A 12005-nucleotide genomic window follows, 5' to 3' on the forward strand; every position below is an offset into this window, starting at 1 on the left:
CACCACCGAAGAGGCTACTACCGGCTAATTGTGTTTACCTCTTTCCCAAACACAATTTTAGGAGAAAATGGGTTAAAACCCATCATAATAGAATCACAACCTGAAAATGGTGAGAAATCAAGAAAAAGGGGAGATTTCACTTACATGAACAGTGATATCCTCCCTCGTTGCTTGCGCCTCCGCTTGGTTCATCACCGCCGCCTCTTGTTTGTAGGAATACCGTCTCCTCTATAGAGAGGGGTAATGTGGGTATTTTAATTTTTTTGGACAATATTGTCTATACAAATGAAATAGGCAACCTTGGGCTAGCTTATTTTTTAAGCACTTATTCCCAATATAAGTACTTATTCATGGTTATTTTATCAAAACACTAATAAGTATTTATTTATCACTTATTGTGTGATCCCACCACTTAAAATAAGTGATGATACCAAACAGTCACTTAATAGGCCAGTCAATTTAACATCCATTAATTACTTGTATTATAAATGGATTCAAAACCATTCAAATGCCCATTTATAGATAATGAGAGGTAAAATTGACTCAATAGGAATCTAATCCAATCCATTTGAATCGACTGATTGGATGATTTAGCATAAGGGGATGTTTGTCAACGTGACTGATCTTTGTTTTTTAAAATAAAAACAATTTCCATATCAGTAAATCGTATTACTTGTGAACTCTTTTTGAGTTTTTTTTTTTCTTTAAGCCAAGGTGGCAAAATGTTTGGATCGTAGTAGAATTTGTTAATACATATATATTAGACTGAGTAACTAGACCTGGCAATCGGGTTGGGTCAAGGTACTTCGGGTTGGGTTGTCAAATGCTAGACCCTAACCCTAAATGCTTGGATTAGGGTTGACCCATGGGTCAATTGGGTTAGGTTGGATTCGCGGGTTGGATCAACTTTTTGCCAGACCTACGAGTAACTGCAAAAATGTTAGGATCATAGTAAAATTAGGAAAGGAAATTGAATTGAATTTTGCTCCCAAGTCCTAACCAAGATGACAAGTGATGGTTTATTTCAAAGCCTGTAATCCCCCTACCTTGAAAAAAAAAGAAGGAAGCAAAGAGAAGAAGAAAAGCATATACACGTTAAGTTCCATTCTTAATATTTTGAAATAAAAATGATAGAATCTAAGGATATATTTGGTTTGAAGGAAAAGGTAAAAAAATTCATACAAGATTTATAAAGGTTTTCCTACCTTTTCATTTCTTTCTCTATTTTTCCTTCAAACCAAACAATGTATAAGTTTGCAAAAGGGGAGAGAAGCAGTTTGTCTTTGTCTCGAATTTCAGAGTGATACAAACAGATAAGGCTGTGTTTGGGTTTAAGCGTACACCAAATACCAAAACATATATAAAATAAAATAAAGGCCTTTTTTAGAGTACAGAATACAGAGGGAGAAACCACCTCAAACAGGAAGTAACGACGGGGGTAGAAAGGAGATTGTATCGCTTCCATATAAATCCGAACACAAACTAAAAGAATTAGAATATATTGAGATGGGGGTTCAGGTTCAAGTTGTTGTTTACGCATTCTAAAATCTTAAATAGTGAACAACGCAACATGGGAAATTGCATGATGAAGAAGCAGGTTGCCAAGGTTGATTTGATTTTGGTTCATGCATTATGCATTCATTCATTCATTCATTAGAGGGTTCCCACTTGATAAGATTTGGTTCATGCATGTCCCAGTGGGATCCGGTCCTACTTTATTTGGTACCTGACAAGTGACAAATGTATGCATGATGCATGAATACGACAAGGGCTGCCATGTAACAGTTTGATGAATTCGGGAGTACTCAAATGGGGAGAATTCAGATCGGCGCTCCACATGCACATATATCACCATGTATTGAGAATATTTATTGTGCTTATTATTATTTGGAGATATTCTCATTGCATGGTTGAGATGGACTGAGTCACGTGTGGGATAAGCTCTGCGGAAGCACCCATGAGGGAATTTAGATTCGATCCTCGTAGCCTTTTGCAACAGGTGATGGGATTTGCTACTCGCACCAACTTCACAGCCATGTTCCATCGTATTAGGAACATCTCTCGAATACGGAAGATGCTCCCAATGTGCGGTTGGAAGTTGGTTTGAGGAACATTATGTGAGAAGCAAATCCAGGCTCTTTACTTTACAACAGTGCATTGGGAACATTTTGATATTTATATCTTTTATAAATTAGATTTGATCCTCACACCAAATCTACGGTCTTTGTAGCTAGTTATACATAAAAGATATTTTTCATAAATAAAAAATATACAAATACGGAGGAGAGGAGATATTCGCAATGTATGGCTGTAAAAGTTGTGAATTGGGTGTGACCGTGTGTGAGGACAGATGTTGTGAGAAATAAATCTGAATTCATCTTTTTTTATTTTTTGGAATATATGTGACTGACTGCAAAGGGATGGGATGAGCTGACCACGGAGCGCGTCCTACAGGCTACAGCCCAGCCCATCCCATCCGTGCACTGGGAGTATCTCCGCATGATAAGCACGGGAGATGTTCCCAGTGCACGGAGGGGATGCGCTACGAGGGCAGCCGATCGGATCACTGCTGCAACTGCAAGGGGGCTGTAAAGATAAAAGATAGTGTGAGGATCAAACCGGATTTCATAATATAGGCGTGGAGATGGAGAATTGGAGGGTGAGAGCATTAAGTTAGCTGTACATGTGAGAATTGGAGGATCAAATCGGATTTTATATTAGGAAACGTACAAAGTACAAAGCAGTGAAGCAGTAAAGACTAAAGACTACTACTGCACATGGCAGTGGGGCTGCGGACACAACAGTGTCCAAGTCCAAAACTAACAAAACAAAAATCCAGATGGTCGACTTTGGATGATTCGTAACTGAAACAAATCCGGGCGGATTCCGTGACCCCAATCCTCCGTCCCATCAACCGACCTCCCAATTTGGCCAACAATCTCAACCTCTTAACTCAAGTCTCTTCCCCAACAACAATAAAGGGAAAAGTCAAAGGGGCAAAGCATTGATTGATTGATTCAACACCAACAGCCCACTACTGCTAGTCTGCTACTAATTAATTAAACGAACGAAAGCTCTCTCACAGTCACAGACAGTCTCTCTTTGGGCTTTGGCTAGCCGTAGCCGGGGACATGGGATTGGGGGGATACACCGTACACCTACAGATTAATTAAGGAGAGGAAAATCCGGTTTTATGCAGATTGCAGAGTGGTAAAAGGTGCTCACAGGACCTATTAATGGTTTTGCTAACATATATGTAGCGCCGATCGAGTTTTATATATCTATCAAAAGAAAAATGGGTGTAGTGGGGACTGGGGGTTCCTCTCTACTCTAATCCTCTTCCTTTTAGAAAAGATCAAAGAAAGAATGACTGGCTTGTTTGTAACTCAACTCATGGTCTCATACAGGTATTGGGCCTACCAACTACGTAATATATCTCTTTCACTTTCTTTTATTCTTTTGGTTCTGAGTGTGTTTCCTGCAAGGATGACAAAACTGTAGAGAGAAAGAGAGAGAGAGAGAGTGTGTGTGTGTGTGAGAAAGAGAGATTAAAACTCCAGCAATCTCATGGTAAGAAATGCCATTGATTTTGTATTGGGCATTTGGGTCTAGGTGGGAGCCAGTGAGGTTCCTACTTCCTGCTCATACTCTTGCAGAAAGAGTTGTAAATTAAAATTAAAAAGCGATTCAACAAGAGTGGTTTCCATATTGACCAACAATGGGCCATGGAAATCATTTTGGAGAGGAATTAGTACCCTGTACTCGTCTATAAAGACCATCATAATTCATACCTTATTTCCTACCATTTCTTTATTTAAATTGAACCAAATTCCCTGGACAAGACTGTTAACAAATTTCTCATCTCTCAGCATAGCATGCATCAATATATTCCTTTTTTTTTAGGCTGCATGCAGTGCATACAATGTGGTAATTGATAGTTAGGGATGCAAATGGATCAATTCGAATTTGGATAGGTGTATAGTCGATCAAGTTCAATAAAATAAAGGATATTTAAATTCAATCCAAATCTGATTAATCTATAAATCCCTATATTCAAATTCGATTCCATTAAATTGTCCAATATTCCCTTAAAATCCAATGTGAATCAATTAAAACATAATCTTTCAATTTGTTGGTTCAACGCTAAAAGGTAAACGTGGAGGCTTAACCTTTGGGTAAAAAGAATTTGTTAACCTAGAGTAACTAAAAGTATTTGTTAATCATTTGATGTTATTTGTTTATTGGTAGTATTTGGTTTGAGAAGTGCAAACAAGTAAAATATTATTTGTAAAAAAAAAATGAATAAATATATAAAGTGAAGTTTTGGTACAAGCCATAAAAGTTAAATTTGATCATATAGTATTAATTTATTTTTTTACCTTTAACTTGTACATGCCTGTGCCATTACACTAGTGTGTATATATTTGAATTTGACTTGTTAAGGGTGATCAAATATATTCCAATTCAATATAAATGGATCAAATTGAAAGATCACAATCTAATTCATTTATATCCCTAAGTAATAGCTTAACTGCCCTTTACATGGGAAAAATTAGGCTTCAAGATTAAAGGAGATCCAAGCGACTACCCCTGGAAAAAAGTCATCAACTCGTGGACCCAAAAAAAAATCAAAAGTATCATCATCTTCATCAACTTATGATTTCTCTCTCTTTTTTTTTGTTTCCTGGTTGCACCTCAGAATTGTATTTGTTAAGGAGGCTCTCTATCTCTCGTACATTAATTTCATGGGGAATAAAGTAGGCTTCTTGCTTTCCTTCCAAAAAGAAGTATTACTTCACTTGTGTTGTGGTTCATCACCTTCTCGCTCTTCCTTTTTCTCCTTCTATCTTTTTCGAGTCATTAGACGTTTGGAAATTAGAACCTTTCACAGACACAAGTGGGTGAGACTGAGAGATAGCGTTTGATAGAAAAGTTTATCCCCATACTACTCTTCTTACATTCAACAGTTGAAGTAAACTTTTTTTTCTGTTTGAAAGGTGTATAAAGTATTTGATAGAGGAGTAGTTCAGCAAAGGATAAAGGGAGGATTCATGGGGCCATGGAATCTTGCATGTGCAAGCTTTAACACTTAACAGATTGGCTGAATAGCCGTCACATGTTCAATGGTAGCTCGTATACTCTGGTTAACTTTCTTGAGCACGTGGTCAATTAAACAGAAGCTGGTCTTCAAAGGGAACTTCCACACCCCTCCCCCTCTAAAAAAAATGATTCAGAGGAAAATTAAATGAACGTCTGCTTGGTTATTACTCATAAGAAATAATATTACTGGAAGTGAAATAAGAAGGAAAAAAATGATCATTTCACAAATTAATGGGGAAGATAGGAGATATCAAAGGGCTAAATACTGGACCAAATGTTGTTCATAGGCATCCATGTGTGTGTGTGTGTGGAATAAGGACAAAATATAAAGATGAATAGACGAGACACGAGACTGAACCCGCTCTCATTGTGCAAAAGATGATGTGGATGTGACGATGGTGATGGTGTAGATGCAAGTAATCCCTTGACGCATATCTTGTTCAGACAGTGAGATCAAGTCCATGGATGTGCTGGAAGGGCTTAATATGGAAAATAAAACCAGAATCAGACCAAGCAGATGGAGCACAAAAGGAAAACAATCTAGCCAGGCTGCCCTATCGAAATCAAACATACCCAACTCAAGAAAAGAAAAGAAAAAAAAAAAAAAAACCGCCCTGACAAGAACTCAGTTGTCTACTTCCTTGACAGTAGCTGAACAAATTCGCACCGTGGGGATCATCCAGTTGTTCAAATCACGAATCAGAATTCAGAAATCAACTGTTTCCCTTCAGTTTATTTATAAGCCACGGCCAAAGTAAACGGAAGATTTTTCTTGAAAGAAGGGCAAAATCCTTCTTGGTACATTCCAATGCCAGAATAGTCTTTGAAATGCATCTGGGATCGTATCTAAATGTGTGCAACCTTTTCCTCCTCATGGTAAATAGTTGGACAAGAAATCCTTTGACAGTGAAAACTCAAGCCAATCCACCTGACACTAGAATCTAGATTCCCTATATGGCTACATTTTGGATGGTGTGAATATGACAAACAGACCTATAAATTTCCTTCACGTATACCAATATGAATTGAAAAATCTGTTTTGGGGGATTCACCCAGACGAAACTCGCAAAACCATTTCAAACTAAATCCGAAAACTCATCGACCTAGGAGTGGCGATAGTCAGCATCGCATTGGATGAAGCCCGATGTTGGAACACCAGATGGACTAAGAGTTTTGAGGTTAGCAGTTTTACTCTGTAGCTGTGTCTTTTCATCATATTTTGGTCCATTTTCAACTCAAGAAGTGAGTGAGGCTTGGATTGCAATGTGCTGCCATGCTACAAAAACAAAATGTGCGCCTCCTGAAAACAATCTTGGGGAAAAATAGAACCAAAAAAAGCACTCCATACATGCCTGATCTCTTCCCTTCTAATATTCTTTCCATTCTTTCAAGGGGAGTTGGTCTACAAGTCATTACAGGCTATATCCAACAACTAACTGAAAACATAACCATTTAATCCTACATATGGGAAATATTTACTGATCTCAGGTCATAGTTGCTTGATGAAAGAGGGGAAAATTTTACTACCCCATGACTTACGTACCAAAATCGCACTGTAAAAGCATAGAACCATTGGTTTCTGTACTTAATTTGGACAATTGGCTGGCGCCTAGTATTCATACAAGTTAGAAATCAATGAGAAAACCCAGGATGTTCATTCTTTAGGGTTCAATTTTTATTTTTTTTTGGCATATTCACATCACAGCACTAGAAATGAGATAAGAATATATAAAGAACACAAATAATGGAGTAAGATAAACTGCATACTCCTGTCACTATGCTGCAAATGAGATAGAAATCTGTATAAACGAGTCCTAGAAGGCATAATACATTTGTGTGCAACTCGATAACCAAAATGATAAATACAAGAGTTATATTATAATCGGACAGGGAACCATCAAACTAACCTAGCCATGCCGAAAATCCTCAAATATTACAGAAATGGATGGGTTGAAAAAACTATTAATGTCATATTAATCACAACATTACTGAAAAATCCCAATGTCAAATGTAAATCCCTACGATAGTACAATCATATAAAACAGTATCTGATTAAGCCCATCCAAGATGCAAAAACGCAATGTACTGATACAAATAATTCAAAAGAAAAATAGAGGACTTTATTAGGAGGCATATAGGCAGACATAATCTTGAAGAATCTAGAAACAAAGTTACTATGCTTGGAAGGGCATATGTAATCAGCAACAACTTTGGATTAAGCTGACAGCAAGGTTCAAAGTATCGATACAATATGCCCTGTATCGGGCGTATCGTATCGTATCTTTTGGTCTCGATACACCTATTTACAGGTGTTTCGGGACCCTGGTTTATTTCAATAAAAAAACCATTAAAAGCATCTTTAAAAATCATATTTTGAAAAAAAAACTAAAAAAAACCATTGAGCGTGTGATTTTAAGTATCGATACGCCCCTGCCGATACACAGGAGCGTATAGATACTTTGAACCATGGCTGTCAGTAAATAATCACACAGGTAATTTCCCCCATTAATAAATGATAATTTCTCGCTCTCCTTCTCTTGCTGCGTTCTGATGGTCTTCTAGTTTTCCTGGTACTACATTGGTTTTCCTCGGTCATCCTGCCATAACTCCGAGTATGATGAATGAGATAAAGAAAACAGGACACACCGACCATACATTTACATAAAAATGCTTTCAAAGGAGCAGGAGATAGATCTGGTTTGGCCCAACAAAAGAGGCAGAGACTGCATTCACACTCAGCTTATGGAATGTGTTGGATACTATAGACTCTTCTCTCCCTTTTGGTAGCTACAGTGACTACCTACAAAGCAATTCTTTCTAGCCAGGTTTCTGAAAATCATAGTGGCTACTTTTGGATTGATTGGTTACTCGCTTTCAAGCAAAATAAAGAAAAATAAAGAATGATCAAATACATAAAACAGGAGTTTCAAAATAAAGAGCTTAACTTCTATGAGTATTTCCTAATTGCAAACAGTGCCTACAGGCCGCACTAACTGGAGGAAAACTCCATATGATTTGGTCCCATCCATCCAAGACAGTAAGGGTATAGAAGCTGCAAGCAGGCTAAGAGGAACATGGATTAAGGTAGTGCAAAAATGTTTTGGGGACTAAACATTTAATGATGGATGTAGCCCTAGATAGATTGGAATTGCAAAACAGGATTCATGCAACTTATGCCATATAGAAATAGTTAGCATAAGGATTTCCTTAGTATCACAAAAAACTAGTGAGAATTCAAAATTAATGAAATCTGCTACATTAAATAATAGTAAACAGGAAAGACAGGGGGCCAAAGTAGTAAGAAACACTTTATAAGCTAGAGAACCTGAAGAAAAACAGTGTGCCAAAAACATAAATAAAGAATCATAAAAATTAAAAAGGAAATCCATCGAGCATTAGGAGATCACCACATATGTATGTACATTCCATCTATACTTTCTCTGTTTCTCAACAGATTTACAAAGTTACTCCATAGCTTTCTGTTGCTCACAACAGGAGAACAAATTGCATCAGAAAATCCAAGAACCAGGAATGTTGCTACCACTCCTGAAGCTTCTGTGGTTAGGACTCTTAAGAATCCAAGGAGATTCAACCAAATATTGAACTCAATCTAACAAAATCCATAAAATCTTCCAAACCTTCCCTGCCTTTAGAATTTCCTGCTTCTGAAGGTTGCAAATCTCTAGTAGTTAAAATGAAGCCCCTGGGGAACACAGATGTCAAAATTATTATCAGAGTGCACTGGAACCTTTTTTCTCCACCAAGTTAATAAATAAGGATTTGAAAAGAGTTGGTGAACTTACTGACTAATTAACTTGCATGCATTCTCTTCAGTTGGCATAAATATGTATGCTTGTAACTTGAAGACACGATTGCACTAGTTAGTCAATCTTAGGTAGTAATATTTTACTTACACCCTAACGCACTATGTTAGTCATTCTTTGTATATCAAAACCTTTGCAATAGCTCTCCAATAGATTTTCCATTCTACAAACATTACTCTACAGTGGAGTTGAATCCCATAACACCTAATTCAAGGAGAAAGGTTATAAGGTGCTCGATTCATGAGAAAATGCAGCAATCAACTTCTCCTTTGTAAGCTGCTCAGATCCTTGAGATTTGACCACAAATGTGTGGAAGACGGTATCATTTCCGGCAGAGATCTTTGATTCCACCACAGTGATTTGTGCTTCTTTGAATGCATGGATGACTCTTGATACAGGATGAACATCCAATGGGCAGTTTACCCTTACAATAACCTCATCATGAAGGGCTTGAATGTCGATGTCTGGGCCTCGCTTCCGATCATCTCCAACAGAATTGGCTTCTGAAGCTACAGTGTCTCTTGACTGGTTGCCAAACTTTTCTCTCTCTGATTCCATGTCCTTGAGTTTCTTCTGAAGTTCAGTGATGTAGGTTATGGCATCTCCGAGCAGGGAGGCCTTGTCCATCTTGGAGATATTGGGCACGACGGCCCTTAATGCATAGAACCGCTGATTAAGCTTCTCCCGGCGCTGCCTCTCAGCCTCAACATGGTTAAGGGGCTCCTCTCTTCCATTTGCAGGCTTCCTGCCCCGTTTCCTGGGCCTTCGCTCGTCCACTGTGCATGGACGGTCTTCCTTGCATGATGCCTCAACATCTGAGTGCTCTGATTCTATGGCACTCTGCCGAGTAATCACAGGAGACCTTGAAGTTGTCCCAGTGAAATCAATTTGTCTCTGTGCTTGCATCTGTGCCTGAAATGGGTTCAACCGAGTGTCTTCCCTGATCCCATTACAGTGGCCAAAGGATCGATGGGAAGGCTCAATGTTGTTATTGATCATAAGAACAGTATGCCCAAGCTTTTGCTGATTGTTTCCAGGATTTTGCGGGCTGATAACCTCAGCAATTGCCCCTGGTTTTATACCATGGAACCATGAAGGCCCAAACCCATGAACACTCTTCCTATTGTTAAATGGAAGCCTATTCCCATTGTATACATCCCATTGCCTCTCCTCCACCTTTGCAACAACGAGCCTTTCACTGTGCTGAGAATTAGACCGAATGGGGTTCAGATCCTGACCAAAAATCTTTGGGAACTCATCTGCTCGTTCCACGGTCCTGGAATCTGATGCAATTGCACTACTATCTTTCTTCTCATTGGAAGCTGGTAACGGTTTGACCTGGATAGGGAAGGCGGCGGACTTTGAGAACATGGACCTTATTGTCTGCAACACCTCCAAATTCTCAGAAATGGATCTGACTGATCCCAATTCGGCCACTCCAGTATCTGTGGGGACAAGAACAACAGTCTGGAGCCCAGCAGACCTCGCAAGGAACGATCGGACACAGTAATCAGGTGATTTCAAGGCATCCGAAATCCACAGGTACTTACCTGATCCAAACGCCTTACCAGGAGCCCCCTCACCCTGAGGAAAGAAGAAGTACATGGAAGCAAGGAAGAACATCTCCGTGTCTGTGACCCTGTCCAAGCCAAATGCATAGCTTTCCTCATCGGAACCTCCAAAGAAAGTGTGAAGCTTCTGCAGGACCCTCTTCCTCATCTTCTGCTGAGTTTCGTCTTCAAACCGGAAGCTTAGGTTGTGGGTAGCTTCGGACTCTTCCCCTTCCTTCGGCTCTCTGCAATATCCATCTCCCCAACCCAAAACCAACTCTCCAGTCTTCGAACTTGAAATCTGCCAAAAGATTGCGTAATTCCAGGTAAAATTTGAAGCGTTCGGGCCCTCGACGAGGTCCGAAAGCTTGTTTTGCAAATTCTCGTCGTTCCCAACAGCCGTCATCAAACCTTCCGAAGACACAGTGCTCTTCATCAAATATTCGAAAGCCCGAGCACCAAGAACTGCCACAACCGCGGCTTTATCCTCGTCGTTCCAAAATCCACCACCCATTCCAGTCTCTGTCTTCATCACCAACAGCCACCTCCCGACTCCAATCCCCCCACCCGGAAAGAAAAATAAATAGATAAAAAAAAAAAGAAACAGAAACTCAAACAGGAAAAAAAAAAAGCCTTAATTAAAAGTTACACACTTACACTCACAGAAACCCAATTCCCAGATGAAATTTATTCTAGAAAACCCCTCAAGAAATCACACGTTCAACAATTTAAACATAAAAAAAAAATAAAAAACAAGAAACTTGCATGATCCCCGTGTTTTTCCATATTTCACTCATTACGACTAATTCGATATTGTTCAGTTTCAGATCTCACCGGTTGTCAAATTGATTTTTGAATCCAGATACAGAATACGCAATAGTGCGTGCAGATAACATAAAAATCTCATAAGGGAATTCGGAAAACATACACACCAGTTGGGCGAGCGAGATTCAAAATGCTTGAGACATTTGAATTGCCGTAAGTTTCTTGGCAATGTGGTAAGAGGTGATAATATACGAAACAAACAAACAAGGTTACTCCCACCCCGCGAACAAACCAATGGAGAGGGTGCGCGTTCGACAGAAATAGGCGTACCAGTAAACGGGGGGGGAGAGAGAGAGAAAGAGATGAGTTGAGAGAAAGCTCACTTTGTCTATTGTTTACCCCCAAAACAAAAGGGCCAAAACCCTTGTTAGACGTGGAAGAGATTTGATACCATGGGTTGAGTTAAAAAGTAACCATGATTAGTTTTATGAGTTTTCTTTTTTTTTTTTTTTTTGGTAAAATTATGAGTTGAAGAAAAGAAGGCAGTCATTTCAGGCGCAGCAGTTTATACCTAATTACCTATACCAATATCAGTTCCAATATTTCGAAAAATCGTAGTTGTTTTTTATTTGCTATGAAAACATTGAGACGAGTTGACTCAGTTGAGCAGCAGCCAGCTGGGCTGGGCAGAGCGTAGCCACAGCCAGTTTTGTTTGTATAAATATGAAAAAGAAGAGAACATTCGTTTGGATTTTGCTGAATTTGG

General features: G+C 39.0%; 1 protein-coding gene across 1 annotated transcript; it reads right to left on the reverse strand.

The window, feature by feature from the left end:
* Window positions 1-8395: 8395 nt before the first annotated feature.
* Window positions 8396-11668, reverse strand: LOC104597078 (basic helix-loop-helix (bHLH) DNA-binding superfamily protein). Its single transcript, XM_010258474.3, has one exon. The coding sequence runs from the start codon at window positions 11004-11006 to the stop codon at window positions 9147-9149; it is 1860 nt and encodes a 619-aa protein (XP_010256776.1). The 5' UTR covers window positions 11007-11668; the 3' UTR covers window positions 8396-9146.
* Window positions 11669-12005: the final 337 nt, after the last annotated feature.

Source organism: Nelumbo nucifera, chromosome 3 (genome assembly GCF_055504915.1).
Source record: "Nelumbo nucifera cultivar China Antique chromosome 3, China Antique-T2T, whole genome shotgun sequence".
In the NCBI taxonomy this organism is placed as follows: Eukaryota; Viridiplantae; Streptophyta; class Magnoliopsida; order Proteales; family Nelumbonaceae; genus Nelumbo; species Nelumbo nucifera.